The 22,379-nt window shown below is 40.9% G+C and overlaps 2 protein-coding genes across 2 annotated transcripts; one reads left to right on the top strand and one right to left on the bottom strand.

Annotated features, from left to right (window-relative positions):
• Positions 1 to 1,490: 1,490 nt before the first annotated feature.
• Positions 1,491 to 6,755, bottom strand: psmd5 (proteasome 26S subunit, non-ATPase 5). Its single transcript, XM_053410857.1, has 10 exons — positions 6,535 to 6,755; positions 5,498 to 5,642; positions 5,298 to 5,411; positions 5,086 to 5,214; positions 4,627 to 4,736; positions 3,944 to 4,086; positions 3,423 to 3,614; positions 3,231 to 3,340; positions 2,990 to 3,130; positions 1,491 to 2,821 (listed from the first exon to the last, which is right to left on the bottom strand). Exons 1-10 carry the CDS (start codon positions 6,705 to 6,707, stop codon positions 2,564 to 2,566), a joined length of 1,515 nt encoding a protein of 504 aa, XP_053266832.1. The 5' UTR covers positions 6,708 to 6,755; the 3' UTR covers positions 1,491 to 2,563.
• A 960-nt stretch (positions 6,756 to 7,715) lies between these two features.
• Positions 7,716 to 8,876, top strand: LOC128425207 (beta-1,3-galactosyltransferase 9). Its single transcript, XM_053411740.1, has 2 exons — positions 7,716 to 7,721; positions 7,806 to 8,876. The coding sequence occupies exons 1-2, from the start codon at positions 7,716 to 7,718 to the stop codon at positions 8,874 to 8,876; spliced, it is 1,077 nt and encodes a 358-aa protein (XP_053267715.1).
• The last annotated feature ends 13,503 nt before the right edge of the window (positions 8,877 to 22,379 follow it).

Raw genomic sequence — 22,379 nt, 5'->3', positions numbered from 1 at the left:
TTTTAATCTCTTTAAGTCAAAGTATTATATGTGTCTTCATATCTACCTCATCTACGCCTAAAGACATTATCGCTAAATTGAGTAATAACATGTTTGATTGATATTTCGTTGTAATTGCATTGAATTCATGGCTGATCATGACTATAAGGTTGACACATTGGCTTGACACGTGGTAGTTCTACTCATCATTCAAATATAGAATTAAAATGCCTGCGTTTCCCTTCACCTGGTACCTGTCATCGGTGTTTGTCAATGTGAGTGTTGAGCTCAAGTGGATCCTCCCGCCTCTCACACAGAGGAAACCCAGGAGAAGCCTCACACTCTCTGACAGCAGAGAGGGACCAGAGGCCGACATCTCTGGGGATAAGAGTTAATGCTTACAGCTCATATTTTAGTGTGATGACTGCAGCACATTCAGACATTGGTGAATATGGAGCTGCACACAGAGGAGATGAAAACAATTCTTTCAGCTTAGAACATTTAGAAAAATTAGTGTGTTGTTAAACTATCCTTCACGAGGAGGCCTAAAACTGATACTGAATATTAGAGATGAAAAACCATAAAGATTCGAGAAGGACGAGAAACCAAACGACCTCCACTATGCTTGAGGACATGCCACAGACAGAAAGAAAATAAAAATAAAACACACTGAAAAAAATTGACTGACTGGATTTGTTTTTAATGACGCAAGCTGTAGCAAGTATGCAGGAGACGTGGGAGAGGTGATATGGTTCAGTGGTGAGATGGTGACACGAGGCAGCTGATGGATGTTTGGGATTGAGTCACGCTCTGACTGGAGTGGGAAGTCTTTTTCCAGCGGACAGGAGGAAAGTCTCCTCTGTCACATTATCCCACGCTGTACACGGATATGTCCTTGTAGATTCAAGTAGACAAATCTGTTTCAACGCATCACCAGGGCGGTGGAATGAAGGAGGATGAGGAAATATTGCAGATATGACATTAAGTAATTCATAAATTCCACTATGTTATTTGTGGTTTACAAACTCGAGTGTCCATGTGGGTGTTTTATATTTAGAAAACGAAATGAATCAGTATAATCACTATTATTATTATTTATAGAAACCTTTCAATCACATAAGTCTACATCTTATTTTAATAATTATATGCTGGAAAGTATTTTTTTTAATGTAAAACTTTACTTGTTATGACTGTAGTTTTATCACATTTAATTTAATGATAAGATGGATTTTAAGATTTTGACAGCTGACATAATGGCTCAGAGAGGCAGCGCTGAACATCCCTTGTGGAGATGATCAGAAAACAGAATCTCAAACTAAGAGGGCACTCAGAGCGTTTCCACCATGGCTAAGACCCTATCACACCATGTTGAAGAGAAATCGAAAAAGATCTGGAATCTACCCGTCGCAGTCCAAAATTCAGTGGGATCTGCAATGGGTCATGCAGCACTCCTCATAGAAAACAGTTCAGTAAAATGATTTATGTAAGAAAGAGAAAAGTCAGAACACACATTTCTTTGTCAGACAGAATCTTCTTTAATAAAAAAAAGTCTATTTGGTAAACAAAAATAATTTTGACCCAAAAATAAATGAGTGTATGATGAATTTGCAGAGCAGGGGTCTGATCAGTGTGGTTTGCAGTTGAGTCCAGTAGTGTTTGAAAGATACTGTGTACAATGATGGGGATTTGTTTGTATAAGATTCTGGACAGTGAACAGTAAAGCATAACATCTTGTCAGGCTCCTGTAGCTGGTAAAGAGACTTTTCACATACTTTTTCTGAGTTTAATGTTCAACACTTGTGGACCTTTGGTCTTTGGTCAAGTGTTGAAGGTGACACTGCTGAAATATTTAATTTTTTTGAAAATAGTCAAAATGAATTAATCAGATTCAAGCACATCCTGATTTGTCTCCAACACGGATCAAGCTCCAAAAACCCTAAATCCTACATTTCTCAAAATGCACTAGTAACTTTGATCTTTCATTAACCTACCCAATGTCCAAATCCTCCAAACTACATGCCTCCGAGAATAAACTGATGACATTACACAACAGACTGTGTAATACTCCAAAAGACAATTAAAGTAAATTTGATGTATAAAATGGTGGCATGCCCCTTTAATGTACACGTATAAATCACAACTCAGTGAACTTTACTGTCCCTTTAGTTTCTAGTATGTAAAATGTTCAAGTATATTTTATATTTGAAGTTACTAAATATGACATATCCACAAAGTCATGCCTTTTGTCTGAGAGCACTGAACAATTAAGTTTGAAAACTAAACTTGTGTTCGTCTTACACCGGTTCTCTGCATTAACTTTGAGGATACTATTTCTTTCTAAAACAATACTAAATTTACTCATGAAGTACAATAAAGGGGAAGAGCTGAAAATGATGATTGGATGTTATCATGTCAGAAAAGCCGGATAGTTACATTATTGTGTATAAGAGGAGCAAGTGAAAAACCAAGCAGAGAAGACACATTCGTCTTCACATGTTAACCCACGTTTCGATCATTCAGGCACTTATCCGTCACCTGTAAGCATTAAACAGAAACCCATGAAATGTATCCCAGTGTGTGTGAATCATTCCGCTCCTTCTGTGCTGACTGTGGCCACCGCTGTAACATGGTAAGCTCCTTCTCTGAGGTACGTTCTCAGACGGATGTAATGCTGGCTGCCCAGTATCGCTGCTGCTGTCGACGAAGACAAGAGGGACCCCACCAGTTCAAACTTAGAGTCCTTGGCCTCCTTAGTGCGTCCCATTGAACGATCCAAAATGAACTCCATGAATCCGGGAGTGCTGACCATTAGCCTCTGACCCCAGGGCTGAATGGCAATGGCCTGGAACACACACACACAAATATTTCAAACAAGATTCAAATGCTCTTGGAAAATATATATATATAAAAAATATATCAATATCCACAGTTGCCATGTTGTTTTAGAAGTTACTCGTTCAGTAACACCAGGAGGTTATAGTTAGACAGTTAGATTCAGCTCAGCACTCACAGTGAAAATCCTCATTGCACCACAGTGCAGCTCTGGGAAAGGCTGAGTGCTGATGGTGCGGATCATCTCTATGGGCTGCTTAGACAAAAGGTGGAACCAGGACTCTGTCAGGGCCAAAAGATCTTCTGTCTGATGCTCTGGCTGCAAAAAAACAACATTGATTTAAGATTCAGAAACAGATCAATCTCTTATTTCTGAAGATGACTTTTAGACATATAAGATTGATGCTGCACAGAAGTACCTCTAGAGTGAGAAGTTGGGATATGGCCCCCAAGCTGCGCACTCTCAGCTCCATAGCTCCAGAGCCCGCAAGCTTACTCATTCTTAACAGCACGGCCTTGAACTTTTCTCCTGAAACCACACAAAAGAATTAAGACACAATGCCAAGATCCAGGAGACACAATAAGAAAAATAAGACGCATGACATGCTGACCTGTTTTCTGCAGGACCTGCTTTCCCTCTACAGTAGCTCCGAGTAAACCCAGAGTGTCCAGAGCGACCCCGATCACCGCAGCGTCCGGGTCCAGAGCCATCTCAAACACTTTGTTCTGAAAAGCCGGGTAGGTTTCACACACCTGCTGCGGACTGTCGGCGATGGCCAGGTTCCCAAAGAACTTCACCAAACCTATAGCAGTGACATGTTGCCAGTACAGCTTAACTTTAGCATGTTTTCATGATTACATCCCATGTTACCTGGATCGCCATTTAACAGAGTTTGTTTTTGTATTTATTCACGGAAACATTTGCAGTCCTTTCTGTTTTGATGCAGCTGTTCACAGGCTGACTTGTTTTTAGAATCACATTCAATTCACCCAAGTGAAACATGCCAACAACATCATCTCTTACGCCTAGTGTTCTCCTATACAGTAATTCAACACATCTACTCGTAACCAAGCATGATAAGTAAATATACGGCCCATTAATTGAGTGGAGCGCTTTTCTAAAGTGGCTCACCAGGCAGGTAGAGGGAGGACAAGGGGTCTGTGTCTGCTCCTCTGATCATGTTGGAGAACTTGTCCATGATACCCTGCTGGGCCAGATACTGCCGACCGTGCTGACTGTGGGCTAGAGTGGTCACCATCTCTATGGCTGTGGCCCTGTTGAAAAGGAAAAAGACAGATGTTAGTTGTCGTTGTGATCATCCATACTTTGAAATCCACAATGTTCAGTGTTCAATGTTCATATTCAGTACACAGCGGCATTGCAACAGGGAAGGCAAAGCAGGTAATTGTTTCATGAAGACCCCCCCCAGGTCCTTTTTGCCTGGCCTCCCACTGTCCCTTGAAATGCTCCTGTTTATACACAGAACATCTATTGCATGTAAAGTAGGTCTGTCGGGGAAGGAGGATTCCCTCTGTTGCTCTTCTTGAGATTTCTTCATTTTTCCTATTTAAATGGGATGTGAAATGTGTTTTTTATTTTTCGGATTTGAGGGGCTAAGGAAATATGTGGATGTATAGTGTACAGATTGTTAAGGATCCTGTGGTATTGATTTGAAGTGAAAATGGACTGAGATTAATAACATGGAACTTGATTGAAGAAAAGGAAGAGATACCTAATGCAACTGCAGCTACAACATTATGTTTTTACAGACCATATCATATGTTTGCCCCTGTGTTTCTATGTTATCTTATTACCTGATCAAAACGTCGTTTCCAGTTAGTTCACTGAGGAGCTGAGACATGAGGCTGCTGCTGGCGCAGTAACCAAGAGAAATGGGAGAAACAGATGCGATTTCCACCACCAGCTGCGACCAGCAGAAAAAAGTCAGTCAATGTAAGTGTGGGCAATCTTTCAGCTGTTTACAGAGCCTGCTAAATGACTGCTGGATGGTTCCATGAAAACAGTGGAGAGAGCAAACTGAAATTTCAGCTGTCATATAATTGCGAGTGTGACTAAACGCTTTCACATGGTTATGAAATCATTTGTCATACATTAAAACAAAATAAATGCATCAGTGTCGCCCAGACTCTGGCATGATTACTTGTTCCGATTAGTCACACCTTCTACTGGTTCCTTTAGACTAGATTTCATTTAAAAATCTGTACAAGTGGTCACCTAAGCATCAAACCCAAGTGACGCACGTCTGAACGCACCTCGTACAATCTGTATCTGACAATGTCACTTGTGGCCATCACTTCCTTCATGACATTCAGCAGCTCGCTGTGGAACAATTTGTCTAATCCAGACTTGGAGTGACTCAGTTTAGTCAGGGACTGAATGGCCTGCGGGGAAAAAAACACAGTAAGTGCACCATTGTAGATTCGTTAGAAGTTCATCTTGGTAATATCAGGGCCTCAATCTTCACCTGTTTTGCCACAGCCATTTTCTCATCTCTAATGCAGTGGATGAGCGCTTGAAGGATGTCATGGTTGTTGAGGATTTTAGTGACAGCGTCGGGGTGCGCCATCATTCTGCCAATCTGCCCGAGAAAGACAGGGACACCTTATTTGGTCACGTCTTAAAGGTGTCTTTCTGTGTGTGCGTGCATGTGTGTGTGCAGCCTACCTGTGTCAAGGCGAGTATCTTGACTTTTTCATTAGGATGGTTCAGACCTGCTTGCAGCTCCACTCTGTAGTTCTGTGCCAGGTGCTCAGGGCTGAGCGCTATCAGGATGCGTTCAAGGATGTCAACACACAGTTCGACCTGCTCCCTGTGAACACAGCACATCAAATTAAGAAAACAACTTCATCCTGATTTGATGCACATGCTCATGTCAAAACACATGCAAATACAGAAACGTGGTGCAAATTACAAAAAACAACACAGGAAAGGTTTCCAGGGGACTCAAACAAGTGATGAACCTGGCTGTAGTTTAATGCTTTGAAGTTATGGAGCCTGCTACCGGTCAGTGGTAATGGAACTTAATGTGTTGCCAGATGTGAGCCCTCTGTAAATTTGATACTTAAATCACTTGGACTATAAGGCTGGTTTCAGCTTCTCAAATGTGAAGATGTCTTTTTTGATTTACATGACAGTAAAACGGAATATCTTTGGACACCATTTGTCTGTTTTCTTCACCATTATTTGACATTTTAAAGATTATTATCTTTACTATCATTATCAAAATCTGAGCTGTGACTATTAAGACCATGACACTTTTTTACTGGCTGATTCTCCACTCCAGCACTTGAATTAAACGGTGACTGTGACCTGCAGGTGCTGAGCTACCCTTTCTAACAGGGGGGTGCTCACATCCATGTTGGATCTTCTGCATCTGCACTGTGTTTCCCTCATTCCTGCACTGGGTTAGCCCTGCACACCCTCCAGAGCACATTGGATATAAAAGTGAGCTTCTCTTTAAAGCTAATAACTTGGGATAAAGGGCTAAGTGACAGAAAACCTTCCATCTCACACCTGCTGTTTTCTTTGTAGCATTGTAGCCACTTAGCATGCTAATAACTAGCACAGATCAAACACAGCCCGTTTAAGCAAGCTAACTGAAGCACCGGTTTGACTGGTGTCGCATCCTGACATTAGACTGACTCAGCAGATAGCAGACATCTCTTTATTTACGCGGTGAGCACACAGTGAGGCAGACAGACCTGTGGTTCGAGTTTAACAGAGAGAAAATGACATCGAGGCGCGTCCCGCTCACTGCGTCTCTCAGGGCGCTCACAGGCAGAGACAGCAGCGCTGTTCTCAGACCCTGCAGCTCCTCTATAGGGTCTTCAACCGCGGAGATCTCCTCCAGTAAACTGTCTATGGACGCGGCCATGACTGAGTCTGTTTGTGATTGTCCCCGGCTCGTCTACTTCCTCGGCGCCGCAATTTACAACGTGAGCGTCCAGCATCACGGCGCCTTACCGCCACCTGCTGGACAGTGTGTTGGACTACACTACAGTCCAACACAAACAGAGGTGTAGCAGTGAGGGAACCCAGTTACCATCAGCATGGGAAGGGTCTTAAAAAATAAAAAAAAATTGTTCTCAAAAAAGATAAATTGTTAGAGATGGCCAATAACATCTCACAAACAATTCCTTGCATCTAAAACAATATACTGTAAGAGCCCCTCCTCTTGTATTATGTTGTAAAATATCATGTAGTTTTACAATGCTTGTATTATGCAATGATGAGTAGTTCGATAATAGCTACGACCCTTTGATCAGTTTTTACTATTGTGTTCACAAAAATTGCTTTACTTTGTAGTATATTCATGTATAAACACACATAACCTGCATAAACTTCATGTTTTGTACTTTATTAGCTCCACCAAAGAGTTTACGTTAACTTTTAATTTTCCTCACTTCCTATCGGGTCCTGTCAATAATTTGTAGGTTGAGGTTATTCACTGATTAACCCTGAAAACATGAAAGTTTGATATTGCATAATGGGACACTGGAAGACTCACGTTCCCACATCAGTAGATAAACTGGAAATATAAAAATAACTAAATGAAACTAAAATTGTTTGGATGTTCATAGCTGCTGTATTTTTCAGATTTCAATAGTTCTATATGTTTTAAAACATGTCTGGTGGTGATCCTTAATAAATTGTTGTATGATCCAGCTATTCTTTCTCGCCATCATTAAAGTTGTATGTGTATGATGCTGATCCAGGATCCTCTCCTCCTCATCAGGTTTGTAACATTGGGTTAAGGGTGCAGAGTTTCATGCAGCTATAGAGTTTCATGAAAGTGGAAACCTTGTAGCCAGTATTGTTGCAGCACTGACAGCAGCAGGAGGTCCTCTAGTCACCCACAGCTGAAAAACCAGAAGGCCGTGTGATGCAGGTAAAGTGTCAACAGCTTATATATATTTATTTTAGTTTGTCTGGCTGTGTTCATGGTCATTCATTCTCTGTCTGTTTCTGCCAGTGCTTTCTGTTCAAGCTGCGTACCCACCAGTGGTGTTTCCTCCTCTTCAACGTGCTGCTCTTCCACGCCTTGTTGTTTGGGGCCGACTTTGTCGAGGAGTACCTCCTGCAGCCCTCGCCTGCTGTCTACACCGATGGCACCGTTGTTGAGGTGAGGGAAAGAGCGAGAAAACTGGACCTGAGCAATGCCAGGGAGAACGTGTCCCAGGTCTACCCTATCACTAACCCTGATGCCTGCAGGAACTCTGACCTCTTCCTCCTCACGCTAGTCTTCAGCTCTCCAGCGAATGTCACCCAGCGAGAGGCAGTCAGGAGGACGTGGGCCAACCAAACTCTGATCCAAGACTTTCCCGTGAAGGTGCTGTTCTTCGTAGGATCTACTCAGACTTCTGCAGCACAGGAGACCATCATGAGAGAGTCTGAACACTATGGGGACATGGTGCAGGGTCATGACGTGGCTGATTCGTCCCTCCGGGGTCCATCAGAGAGGACGGTGCTGGCACTCCGCTGGGTCATCACCTTCTGTCCTCTGGCGCGATTTGTCCTGCTCACCGAGAACTCTGTGTTTGTCAATCTCCCTGCCATCGGAGGCTACCTGCTCGGGTTGCACAGGCCCCCTGAAGACATTTACCTAGGCAGGGTGATCCAGAAAGATCCACCTGATAGAGACCCCAAAAGTCCCAGCTACCTTCCCCTCGTTCTCTACCCTGACAAGTACCTGCATGAATACTGTGACGGGACGGCGTACGTTCTGTCCCAAGATGTGGTCCGAAAAGTGTACGTAGCCTCTGCGGCGGTTCGAGCTCCTGTGAGAGCTGCTGTGTTTGTGGGCCTTTGTGCTCACAGGGCTGGTGTGGTACCGACCCACTGCGCCAGGTTCTCAGGAGAAAAACACATCCCTTACAACGCCTGCTGCTACCACTACCTGTTCAGCTCAGCAGGGATGGGGAATCGTGAGCTGGAGAGAGTTTGGGCAGACCTAGGACGGAAGGGCGGAAGATGCACACTGTTCAAGACCTACTATGGCCTAGTGAAATGCAAGGCCCTCGCATACCTGGATAAACTGTCCTAATTACATGGCGTGTGCTTGTGGGTGAGATGTAGACAGAGACAGACAGTGACAGACAGGAAGTGGGGTTGGAAGAAATAAAAAGGGTGTGCAAGGTTGTTGTCCTTGTACATAAGTGGGTGGCCAGTATTTGCTTTAATTGCTTTAAGTATTGGTGTGGCAGCACTGATCACTATAATAAGAAAAGGAAACATTTAGCCTTTTACAGAGGGAATTATAAAAACTGTAAAAATAAAATCCAGTTGTTATGGTTATTTCCTGCTGTAAGGAGGAAATGTGGTACAGGTGGATGATTGATTGATGGATGGATGGAGAGAGAGCTAATCAAGAGGGGACATACATTGGGATAAAACTTGAGGACTTGTTTCATCTGCTTTTAAATCCCTTCTTAAAATATAAAAAGTGTGAATCTCTATGTGGATTTGAATTGATTAATTTAATTTTATTGTTGTTTTATTGTTGGTATTTAATTCTTTTGTGAAGTGCTTTGTAACTTTGTGAAGAAAACCGCTATAAAAATAAAGCTTTCAGTCAAAATGTCTGCTGCAAAAAATAACAGTTTTTCAACGTTGATAGACTCCATGTACGTAAACAAATGTATTTTATCACAGCAAAGGTTTTGATAGATCAAATATAGAAAGATACAGATAATATTAATGATGGCTCCATTGCCTTTAGCTGCACCAATACCAGCGTAGGATCTGACACACCTACACACGATGGAGATAGACAGACGGAGAAAAGGCCTAAAGATGTTTTACTGCCCTTAGTATATATGTGAGAATAACAAGTGGGAGATACACAGTCTGTGCCCACACAGTCCCGAGAGGAGGCAAATTAATGAAGCAAAACAATTGAGAGCAACTGTGTGGGTGGATGTTTATTGGGCGACTTTCAAAACGGGGACAGAACAATGTGGTAGTGGTTGTCAAATTCTAATTAAAAAAAATAGTATTCATCATACAAATCTGACCAAAGTGTGATACAAACAATAAAAAATGTCACATAAACAAATAAATCTTAAGGTATGGTCCTGTTAACACACTTTTTCTCGTTGTCAGAGAATATCTGTGCTCCATGCAGTTTATTTTTTGCATTAACTATAAGAAAACTCACATTAATCAACTAATTATTCTGTCTCTCTTTCAAATATTTTATTCCTAATCTGTGTATCTCTTTGTATCTGATAACTGATTTCCAGTCTGTTGGCTAAGATTTCATGGATAAAAGATCAAGTCAGTGATTTGTAAAAAAAACTTTTTTATCACAAATGAATGTGACTAACTGTTTTTTCCAGAGTAGAAAGATTAGCAACGTCACTATTGTTTCGTTAGCGTGAATGAAAGGTGTTGGTATTGTAGGAAATTAGTTTTTTCTGCCTTATATTTTAGATCCGGTGAATTATGTCCTTTAACTTCCGTTCAAACTGCTGATTCTCTCCTCAAATTCCACAGAAGTGAAGTCGGGCCTCCGTCCCAGCACCACAAGCTGACCAAACAGAATGTTTGGGTGTTTCACAACCGTCTTCTCTTCTCCTCTGTTCTCCTGCCAGCAGTTCACACTGCAACACTCTGCTCCACCTTGGCCTGTTTCCATTGTGTCTGCAGAGCTTTTCCAAGCTGTCCGTCTCTTTGCATCACGCCAAGATACTCAAAGAACAACATCTCAGCATGTCTAAAATCATTCTGGCTGGAGACCAGTCACAGCTAAAGACCTGACTGGCGTACCATCAGTGTGAACCCGGATCACTCTCCGGGATTAATCTGGATTTGTTAGCATCAACACCTTCAGTCCGTGGCTTCAGCACCACATGATCCCTGGCCTTTCACCTTCCTGTCTGTCTCGTCCGGCCCCATGATGCTTTACTTTTAGACTGGTCACTTAAGTCCCACTTGTGATACAATGGATGATGAAGATCACAAATGGGAAGATATCCGGATATTTATTTCAGTCTTCTATGCTGCTGTTGGACTGTTAATAATGAATAATGACTGTTATGGCTGTATGTGATCCTGCTCTTTGCCCCTGTTCCTCTCTTGTCTTCCCTTTAGCTCTGCCCTGACTCTTCCGATCAATCGTTGATGACGTGTCACTTGGCTTGGAAATTGTGGTTTTATGGGTGCATCTCAGCCTGGGATTAAACATTTTTTTTGTTGTGTTTAAATTTTATGTATTGTTGTGTTAATCAATCTCATGGTTTTGGTCCTTTTAATAGTTTTCCTGTCTTTGTATCGTACCACAGACTTTATCTAAAGATAGACAACGTGGCTCTATTTCCTCCTGATATCAAGAGATGAAGACAAAATATCCGGGAACGGACCACATGCCATCTTGCGCATTTGGAGTCAGAGCCTGTGCAGCAGTGATCATGGGATGGAGCTGCCGTAGTCAGGTCTCGCTTACATGTGCTTAACCAATCGTAATCCAGTTTCAGCTGTCAATCGTAATTTTTCACTCTGTTTTATAGCATGAAATAGCTAATTAATTAGGTGGCGATCAAGACACTTTTGGGGAGCTGTCATGTCATCCATCTTCATATCAAACTGTTTATGAATGTAACAGAAACCATTAAAGAAATATCTTAAAGGGATTGTTCAACACTCATTTGCAGTGGCAAAAGTCAGACTCAAAGATCCCTACCAACAGGAAATGGTTAGCTTAGCTTCGCACAAATACTGGAAGGGGGAAAAAAGCTAGCATGCCCAAAGCAATGGATCCCTGATGAGTTACATGTTTCTTTTGGATATTTCTGTCATTTAACAAATAAGGAGCAAGTGTGAATTAATAAGCTTTAGAGGGGATTTACTTTACCCTATAGATATGTGAGTGGCATTGTATCTTTTAAAGAAAGCAGATAAATGTGTCCAACTATTCCTTCAGGGCCACAGCATGGTCTAACTTATGGCCTAATGCCCAAACTTACAAAAAAAACACTGGACCACAAACAAGTTTGTCTTCTTGCTAACGTGGAACTGAAAAAGTTGCCAAAAGTGTTTGTGAATGCAGTTATTCTTTATTTAAAAAAAAAAAAATCATCAACATAATCTTCTGGCTGAAAAACTCTGTAGAAGTTGTGTGGGAGTTTCCAAGGGAACATGGAAACAGGGTTTTGCAGAGCAGGGAAGCCATCAGACCCCCACAAACCACATGTCCTCAACGTCAGCACGCACACAAACATGTACAGACACACACACACACACACACACACACACACACACACACACACACAACGCAGCCTGCAGAGATTGTTAATGTGAGGTCGAGGGGTCGGTAAACTGCATGTGGGTGGTGCAGAGCTCTAATGAATGCTTCCCCTCAGAGGGACGCGTCCCTGCAGAGAAGGACTCATCAAACCAGAGAAACACTGTTTTATTTAGACTGTTTACACTGATGGAAGAATCCGGGGCTCACCCTGTCACCACCGCCGATTTGTGGGGAGGGTCAGAGAAAGCTAATGTCTCTGCTGATGAAAGACATAACTGTGTGTAATTTTGATTCTGTATGTGCATGTGTGTCATTGATGAGAGCATACAGTGTGTGTTGTTGTACACTGAGGAGTGTACAATTCTCATTTTCTCGTGAGTTTTATGTTCACAGCAATGGGCTGGTATTCATGTGGCCCTGCAGCCCACGGCCATTTACGTAGAAGGAGCAACCTCAAGGATAAACCCTCTTTTTTGACGACGTCTGTGGTTTCTTCTCCTTTCCCTTTTTGTAAACGCCATAATCTGTCCTCTGAGGTTTTGCTAACTTTGCCCGGCCAGGAGTTTGTGCCTTTTGTATATGCAGTTGCTTTGGACTTCTTGTGTTTTGATTATGCATCCTAAAACTTCTGGCTGCCGTTAAAGAAAGTTCCTTCATTTTTTTCAAAACAATTTGTCCATCTGGATGAGATTAAGAACAATAAACATGAAAGTTTCTAACACGTTTGTCGGTGTAAAAGGTCTAGGGGTTAACACGTGTGCAGCTGAACACTTAATAAACTTGAGGAAGTATTAAAGACATTGAGTGTGTACTATGAGGTCCTATAAACAAGTTGAAAGTTACAGGCGAAGAAAAAACTCTCTTTCATATGTTTGAATTGTATTGTAAACGGGTTTTTACAGTTTTTTACACCTTCTTTGTCTCTGATTCCTTTGACAGGTAATGTGGTTACGTTTTCTGTGTGGTGTTTGGACATTTTGTGGCCACTGGCCAGTTCATTCAAACTGATGCAATTTCTTGCTAATTGCTTCTAGTACAACCAGCCCTCCTTCCGTAAGTGGATTCGGTCAGTGTACTGGTTTTTCAAAGGGATCCTGCTGTCAGGATCAGTGCTGGGTGGAGACTCTGCCTTTAATAGAGCATATCACATCACATGTCATTAGAGGCCTGTACAGTTTTTGTTGATGGGCTCTGGTGTGGTCATGTAGCAGTTTCCCCTGTACTTTGTCGCAAATGCAAACTCCCAGATGATCGCGACATCTGCTAACGCTCTGAGGGTTCTCTCGCATGCAGCGACTGTCCCCTTTCCTGCGATATTTCAGTGTATTTCTCTCAACCATTCACATCGAAGAAGGCTGGTTTCATAAAATATTCGAGATGGTGCAAATTTATGTATCAGAATGAATAAAACATACTAAATATGAATAGAAAAGCTAAGTTATTAGTTTGTTGTTTATTTTAATTCCCATTAGTTGTTACCATGGCTACAAATATTCCATATAATATTCCATTTGTTCATTATATTGTGTGTGTATTACAAGTGTATTGAACATTTTAAATGTATTTTACATTGAAAAAGATATGGTATTTTCTTAAAAGACACTAATTGCAATATCACCACAGCACCTAACCCATACAGTTGCATTAAAAACAAAGATTTGACAAAACAGATGATAAAGTATTAAAACATACAGTCAAATACATTTTAATTTAGACAAATTAACATATAAATTGATTCCACGATCTCTTAATTTGATAATTGAATAATTTTTCGTTTGAGGCAGCATAATGTGACATTGTTAGAATAATACTGTTCTAATACAACAAGAGTCACATGGCTGTGGTGATCAGATGGTTAGGAAAGGGTGAACAAGGGCATCAGAAAATATGTGTATGTTAAGTGTTTTACAAGGAGGCCTGGCTTGTAATAATAGAAATTATAAACCAGGGTTTCCCAATAAAACCACTTCACCATCCAACACATCTAATTACAACGTCTTCCTCTGCAGCTCCACAGGAACAAATGGGTTATCAGCATCCCAAGTCCCAGAGAGTGTCTCTATGCATCTAGGTCTAATCTGTGTATCAAATCCAAACCTAACACTTTTGGTTGAGGTTTAAAGATCCAAAAGTAAAACCAACCATGACTATTTCTGTGTGACGATATAGGAACTAAATACTACTACTTTATCTCTTATTGTTTTGTAGCTCTCAGCAGTTGCTGTGGATGCTGCTGCGTCAACAAAGTTAGAAATTGGTGGCTTGGTGACAGTGTGTTCGCCGCAATACAAAAATAAAGAGTTTTGGCTACACTTCACCCTTATTCCCTTGTGTTGAACCTGCAAAGCACTAACAGTCTAATAAGAGCTCTTCGAACACTGTTGTCATGACCAAATTAACCTTTTTTTCCCAGCCTTAGTCCAACTTCATAGGTAAATTGTTTTTGAGTCAATTTAAGATTCGTGGAATTGGGTGTTTAATACTCTGCTCGTTCTTCTTACCAAAACTTTACCTTGAGTGTCTGTAATTCTGTCTTTCATTGATTTGTAGCACCAGGAGTCGTCTGGAAGAAAGAGTATCTCCAGCTAAGGTCAATGAAGCAATCTTCTCTATTTCTGCTGGCCCAGGATCAGTGGTCCCATTGTCCTCTTTCAGAATGTGATCTTAATCTGACCTGAATAGAGTTTTGTTTCAGAGAGGACTTTCAACCAGCCAGACGCGAGACACCCTGCAGTAAATTGTTTTTCCACTGTGAGGACGGAAGGCAGAGGGTTCACGGCTCTGAGATATTCAGCCTCTGATTGTCAACTGGTTCAAGGCGTCTTGTATCTGTGCAGTATTTCATATGGAATCTTATAATACTTTTTTTATAGGTCTTCCCGTCAGAACTTTATCTTGTGTTAGTAATTTTCTTTTACTGAGATTCCTTTAAGTTTAATTGAAGGAACTCTCAGTGGATGGTAAATTCTTGAGAAATAAAAAATCATGTTTGTGCTGAAACGGACACTGTCCATTGTCTCTAACCGAGAAAGACAAGCAACCATTCCGTAATAATAGCTCTGACTTGGTGTGCTCGCTTCACGAGCCATATTCTAGAGCCAAATTATTCTGTTTGCTCTCCTTTGCCTGTCTGTCCTATTATTGGGACAAAATGGAATTCATTATAAACAAGTGATACATTCATAACTGTACATTTATTCATACTTTTGATTTCTTTTGCCTCTTTTAATCTATTTCCCTCTTCTTAAACCGTGCTTTCTGATTTTCAATAGTTTTCTTTTCATTTCTTTTCTGCGTAGCTTTTTAATTTAAACCAAAAAAACATACCTGTTAGGAGTTCCCTATCTATGGTCATCTGTGATCTACCTGTTTAGCCTTTGCTCGTGATTGATTAGTGATGCCTGCAAAGTCCTGAGGGGGGAGCTGTTGGCTACGATGCCTCAATTTAAACGAAGCCACCACAGAAGAAGCATGTGGGTCTTATTTGCATTTATTCAGGTAGTTATTAGCATTTTAGCTCTTGAACCTTTACTGTATTGTTTTACTTGTGTTTAGTGAACATATTGACTGAATGTTGAGTGTTTTTTTGAGTTTAATTTGTGAATTAGCTTAATGTTAACTAGCTTAAACACCTCCCTACTGCTAAACTGTGTACTTTGATTGTGTTTAGTTGTTAATGCATCTGCGTGTAGAAGGAACAGATGATGTTAAAGTTAATTTATTATTAAATAGACTATTATCATACGTAAACATCACATTTGATTATATTTTTTAAGAGAAAATGGGAAATATCCATGGTTACTCACCTGAGAAAACACATTGATATTTATTTGGACAGAAAATGCACTTTAATTTGTAAACTCTTTGTCCTGAAGGAACCTTGTTACTATGTAGATACTTTTGAAACTCATTACATTTTCGGTGAAGTGACCACAGAGGAAGCATCATGTCTGGGAGTCCTTGTTTACATTTCCCCTTTTTCAGGGTGTCACATTTGGATCTGAGCCACCAGACACCCTAACCCTAACCAAGAGAGATGAAGGGACAGACTAGTTACCAACCACCGATGTGATGGTGGCACTATGAGCAGAGTGAGTTTCCTGTGCCTCCAGTTTGATGTTGTACTTGGGCCTACTCCTCACTGGTCAGCTGCTATGTAAAGAATGCTGGGTGAGCATCTCTGTTGTCTGGTCAAAGGGTCGTCACTCATCTCATCTGGCTCTCATCCATAACATCCTGGCTACTGCAGGAGGGCCAGTGGATTTCTTAAAGGGGTATTCACCTATTTTTTTGGGGAATGGACTTTTTAATGTCTGAGATTTTTAAAAGGAAGTGTTACAAACTGAGAGCAGACTATTTGAAAAAAAAAATCTGTATGGAGCCAAACTTGGTTAAAAAATTTACGCTATCTTGGCCATTATTGACGCGTTTAATAAATATCTGTCTGCAAGCCTTTCACATCTTAAAATTGTCCATCTTTAACAATGCACTCCAACGTGGTTGGTCTCATGGTGGAGAGCTTAAATAGGATGCAAATCAATTTGGGCGATATAGAGATATAAAGCTTTTTTTAATTTAATTTCTCTTTAATGTGTCACTTCTCTTCATTTTCAATTATTGGGTTCAATGCTCAAGTCCAGCATCTAAAGTAGACACTCAAATACTCTAATACTGGTCATATGACTTTCTATATCTAGTTCAGGGTCTTAAAGTCGTGCTCGAATGGTTTCACGATGTAAGTTTTATCCTTAATAGTCTCACTGACCAAGTCCATCCAAATACTCTAATGCTCTGAGGAAAGAAATGCAAGTCAAGTCTAACATTAAAGTCTGTCCTTAGTGATCCTATCACGAGAAGCACCCAAATGCATCCTCAATGCATTTTCAAATCTGATCACTCAGTTAGAAGACTGCTCTGGAGTTTGGTTCAGTCCTTGAATGTTGGTCTAACATTGGGGAGTTGGACGAATACATCGTCTAACGTTGATTGGCTGAGTCCATCATCAGTTTTCTTTTTTGGGGGGGCAGGTTATCAATTGCATGAATGATTAATTGCCACAGACTCTATGTGATATTATATTATTTATGTATATATATATTGTTTTTTACAAATATATTTTTCAATTATTGTTTCAAAAAACCATAATTACACCAATTTCTTAGACTCCTTCAGTTTGTACTGTGTGAAATGGTGTTTTGAGTAATCTTTGAGTAGAAAGGACTGCAGCTTTAGAAATATTTGTTGACTTTAAATGTCAACTCATACCATTTCAGTGTAGCTGTGCGTGTGTTTGTAAGTGTGCAAGATTGTGTGTGTTGTGTATTCTCCATCCTTTGGGCTTGAGGGGTGCCACTTCCTTTGATGCATGTTTTCAGTTTATGTTACACATACAGTGTGGACGCACCAAGATGCACCCACATGCATTCCTTCTAACCCTGGGGCAGCCTGAATATAGTCTTTTAATAGCAGGAAGAGCTCCACCCTTTTAAGTATAAAGTTGTACATTTTATGAATATGTTGGATTCTGTCTGCATGCACTCATGCTTCTCGCTTAAAGGCTATGATCTTGCTGTGCTAAAGTATTTACATGTGGCAACTGAGGAAAACAAATAAAAGAAAGAACATTGCGTTTTTCCAGGAATGTAAATTATATTTGATAACATAAGAAAATTGTAGCATTTCAAAATTGGTTTTGAATCAGGAAATTATAAGCAACAAGTGTTGAATGGAGGATTTACTTTTAGTGCAGAACTGTTATAAAGGTCCTGAAGAGTCTGGATTAACTCATGCGTGCACAATTGATTGACACCTTGTGCACCCCAATTACTATAAGCAACGTTATAGTGATCCTTGAAATTACTATTCACTCACATGAAAATAGAGACAGAGAAGCTTGTCATCCAATTACCTAAATCCCCACTGCAGGTGTTGCGGGATTCTGACCAAAATGAACACAAGAGAAAACACAATGTTATCTTAGCTTTACATACATTGGATATAAGAGAAGAAACACCAAGTCTGACCCTGGTCCAACTTCAAGCAGTGGTGTCACAGACTTGGAAGTTACTAGTCTAACCACCGGAAGCAGTTGGGGTTCATTGTCTTGCTTATGGAGACTTTGATACGGTAAGTGGAAAAAAGAAGCTCTAAAGGAACAAACTGCCCTGCTACAAATAATGGACAACTCTATCTACTAAAACACGGCTGATGTCTAAATTGACCTCAAAATCATATTCAAGTAGATATTTTATAAAAGGAGACCTCTGTGGCTGCTGTCTGTGTTTAGGTAGAGAAAGAAAGCTGTTTTCGGCAATCAATCCGCCCCCCCACTTCCTCACTGTGAGTTTTCTAGACATTTTCCTGCTGTATTATCATGAACATTTCACTAGGGGGCTGGCAGGAAAAGTTCCGGCAAATGTTTGGAGCAACTGACATTTACGTTCTCAAAGTCAGCCCCTTTGGAACATTTCAGGAAAATTCTTCTGAAGGCAGCTTTGATGATAGTAAAACGCCTCTATCATCAATCATAAATACTTTGAATTGCATTGAACTAGAAGTTAAGAAAAAGATTGTCACATTAGCAGCGAACTAACAGTAAAACATAGACAAAAAATTTAAAAAAAAGTACCACATATTTTGACGTAAAAACCTTACTTTCACACCATATTTCTCACTGATATACTGCACACAGACAGAGTCAACTATCTCGGAAATCTGTGTAGGAATTTAACTACCATGTATTTGACCAAGAGTTATTCTGCTCTTTGTATGAGCCCGTACAAACATGCATGCGAGAACACTCCAGAACAGAGCGAGCATTTGATCCAGTGTGGGGGCTGTATTTTTTTCATCATGTAGATAATATGAGGACTTTATGCCGCCTATCACAAATCATGCGGAGGAAGGAACCACGTACACAGAAGGTGCTTTCGATGTTTGTGCATCGGAACGTAAACATGACGAGAGAGTCAACAGGCTGGGCTTAAGGTAGAGGAAGGAGTTAAAAGGCTCACCTTTCATCTCCAGTTAAATGAAGCCTTTTGATGGATGTTTTCTGTGAAACGGGTCTCAGTGATGCCTTAGTGAGTGCCCCTCATAAGGCAGAACCCTGGCTCTACACAGGCCTGCTGTTCTACCGGGAGGTAAACATGGGGAATTCTCAAAAGTCCATCTGTCTCTTTCCGACCTGTTTGGATTTCTGCAGGAAGTTCAGCGAGTGGATATAGGTGTGACTGTACTATGATATTAATGAGTTTTGTAGAAAGGCTCCATTCAAAATAAAAAAAAGAGAGAGAAAAAAAAGAAAACAGGGCCCCACCGGGATTTGAGCTGAACCTTACATCCTGCCTGCCTCCGAGAGAATCGTCTATTTCAGTTGCTGGAACCAGAAGCAGAACTGGACAAATGTACCGGTGCCATTTTTTTATAGCTGAAAAAACATTTTGTCCCATAACCGGAAGCAAAAACCAGGAATATAAAAGAAAAGTGTGCATAAACTCAGAGCAGAAAAATATAGGAAATCGACGTAGACAAGTACTGTAGAAGTGCCCAGAGGCATTTTACAGACTCCCGCTTTAGACAAGCCTGTGATTAAGGTTTGGTTTACTGGGACAAGTGTGGCGGTTAAACCCAAGAGGCTTTATATGAGACAAGGCTGCGTAAGACTGAATCCTTGTTGGGAAATGACAGTGGCCTTACTGGTTGCTGGCACCAAAAATATACAGCTGGGGAAGGCTAAGCATTGGGTTTGGGAACATATATATAAAGTTAATTATTGTATATGCTCAAAGAAAAATATAGCTGCAGCTAGCTACTAATTTTCTCCCTGTCTCTTGACTATTAGACTCTCAGTAACAAGCCCTCTCAATGTACAGGGGGATTATGGGATTGCATTTGTTTAGTTGCTTCTTGTTGTGGAAATAATATATAATTTTGCTCTCTGTTTCTACAATCATATACATCCAGCTCAAATAATTGAGGATTTTCCTTCCAGTAATCACTTTGTAGTGTCTTATGTTTCACAAATCCTCTTTTTTTATGCAGAAGTTTAATGAATGAGCTGATTCTGCAGGATGCATTGTGCACATTTAACCACAAGAGGTAGCATTGTTCCTCTATGGAATCACTCTCAAGATTAAGATGCATATCTTTAGCCTAATCTAATGTATGTTTAGGAATATTAGAGAAATATACACTTTTCAAGTCTTTGTTTAAATATTTAGCGCACTGCCATTTTCCTGAGTAAAACTTTCGACTGCTTCCAACCCTCTTTTCTAAATCTGAGCGCTCTGGTTGTGATGCTGCTGGTTTGTTGGCTTAACAAAAAAAACATCTTATTCCTGCATTTCCACCTCGACTCAAGAGTGTGTGTGCATTTTAAGTTGTGGCGTGGGCAGCCGTGGCTACAGTTACCAAAGTCTCTCTTAGAGCCTCTATTTACCTGGATCCAGGAAAAAATTGAGGTCAGAGGGAAACAGTGAAAGAGTGTGCTAAAAATTAAAAGACCGGGAAGGTGGAGCGAGAGACAATCAACATAATTGGTGTGAATGAAGGGGGGAGCATTCTAAAATGAAAGATGTCAAATTAGAAAGGAAGCGTGCAAGAGATTAGAGGGGCCGAGGAGATAAGAGAGACCTGTGGCAGTGACAAAGAGAGGCAGCACTGTGCCCCTTCTTCTCCTCCTCTTTTAGACCTTGGAGCAACTAAACCATGAATCCAGCTTTTGTGATGTAACAGAGTGTTGACCCTTGGAGGGGCCCCAGACCAAAAGAGGGTGTTTATTCGCACACGCAAGGAGCTCGGAGCGTTTCACAGCCTCCTGCACTCCGACAGGGCCGACATACATTGACTGCCACTGGAAACGGCACCGGAACGTCTCTCTCTCCACTCCCTCCCTTCCACAGAAATAACACAGCCAAATAGAGACTGTATTCAATGTAAGTGTAAGTCCCTCCAGCGACAGTCGGTCATATGCGCCAGAGCCGAAGATTAACATGATTCCGTGTACAGTGGGAGTCCAGTCCACCACATAGGAAATCAAGAGCCCTGACAGATTGTTTGTTTGCACGCAAGTGACACTGTCTGTTATCAGTGTGGACACTTTCTGTCCATTAAGACCAATCCAGTCTGTAACTGTTGATTGTATATGACCACAGCATAGAAGATCACAGTGAGAGCTGATGCCATGTCCTGAAATATCCCAGAGGTTAGACAAGCCAGCCAGAGATCAGGAGGTTAGACACCGCCTAACAGACTGTGAACATCTGGATGAGAAAACGTGGAATATAAAGGACACTTTGACGGTCATCACTTCATATTTGTATTCTCTTGGGAACTCTCATTTAATCAATCAATTTTTAAAGAGTATAGTACGAGATTTTGAATATCCCTGGTATGTTTGAAGTTCTTCTTTGCAAGACAGGAGAAGAAGAGATTTAATCTTAGCAGTTCAGCTGAGCGACAGGGAAATCTTGGATTTTCATCTCCAGAAATATGACTCACAGGAAAGCCTCCATTCCAGAAACTGAGATTACTTGAAGTATGTGTCTGTCAGTGTGGTAATTTCTGCCCTGTCCTGTTATAACGTGACCACAGTGTATACAGCTCTGTCTGAACCAGTGTTAAAATCTACACGCTGAAATCGGCCATTTTCTCCTGAGATTACAATAGCACACCTTTATCTTATTACCGAGAGAGGGTTAGGTTTTTATCTCTTCATTTCTTCATTTGTTCGGGGGGTGACCCAAAGACGTACACATTAAAAGTTTGGATCCAGATAAAGATTCAGATCCAGGAATGTGCATGATTTTCTCAGGAAATATATCGACCAATCAGCCATCGGGGAGTTGTGTGCTCTCCAAGCGCCCTTCTGGTTTTAGTATGCCCGATAATGAGGGTATAAACTAGTCGTGAATGGTCTGTATTTATATATCGTTTTTCTAGTCCTGATCACCACTCAAAGCACTTTACAATAGTTTTACATTCACACAGTCACACACACATTCATACATTGGATCTACGTGCAGCACTTTCCAGCAATTTTGGGTTCTGTTTTTGGCCCAACGACACTTCGGCATGTGGAAGACTGGGATGGAACCGCGGACATTCTGGTTCGCTCTGACCCCTTAGCCACTACTACCCTAAAAATAGTAAAGGATGCCATACAAAATTGCTAAGACATTTTTGGGACCTAAAAATTTGACCATACTTATTAAGACCAGTAAAAAGTTAACTAATAACCAATAAATAACAAGCTAGATCAGAGGCTTGGTGTAATAGACTTAAATCAACATAGTCAGGTAA

The sequence above is a fragment of the Pleuronectes platessa genome, chromosome 19, assembly GCF_947347685.1.
Source record: "Pleuronectes platessa chromosome 19, fPlePla1.1, whole genome shotgun sequence".
Taxonomy (NCBI): domain Eukaryota; kingdom Metazoa; phylum Chordata; class Actinopteri; order Pleuronectiformes; family Pleuronectidae; genus Pleuronectes; species Pleuronectes platessa.
Note: the sequence above shows the minus strand (reverse complement) of the source record. Positions and strands in the feature narration are given on the sequence as shown.

Excerpts from the sequence above, each read along its gene's own strand:
- psmd5 (XM_053410857.1), bottom strand. The coding sequence starts at position 6,707 with ATGGCCGCGTCCATAGACAGTTTACTGGAGGAGATCTCCGCGGTTGAA. Across the intron at positions 5,215-5,297 it reads AAATGGCTGTGGCAAAACAG|GCCATTCAGTCCCTGACTAA; the intron begins GTGAAGATTGAG and ends TTTTCCCCGCAG. Across the intron at positions 4,737-5,085 it reads TCAGATACAGATTGTACGAG|CTGGTGGTGGAAATCGCATC; the intron begins GTGCGTTCAGAC and ends TGCTGGTCGCAG.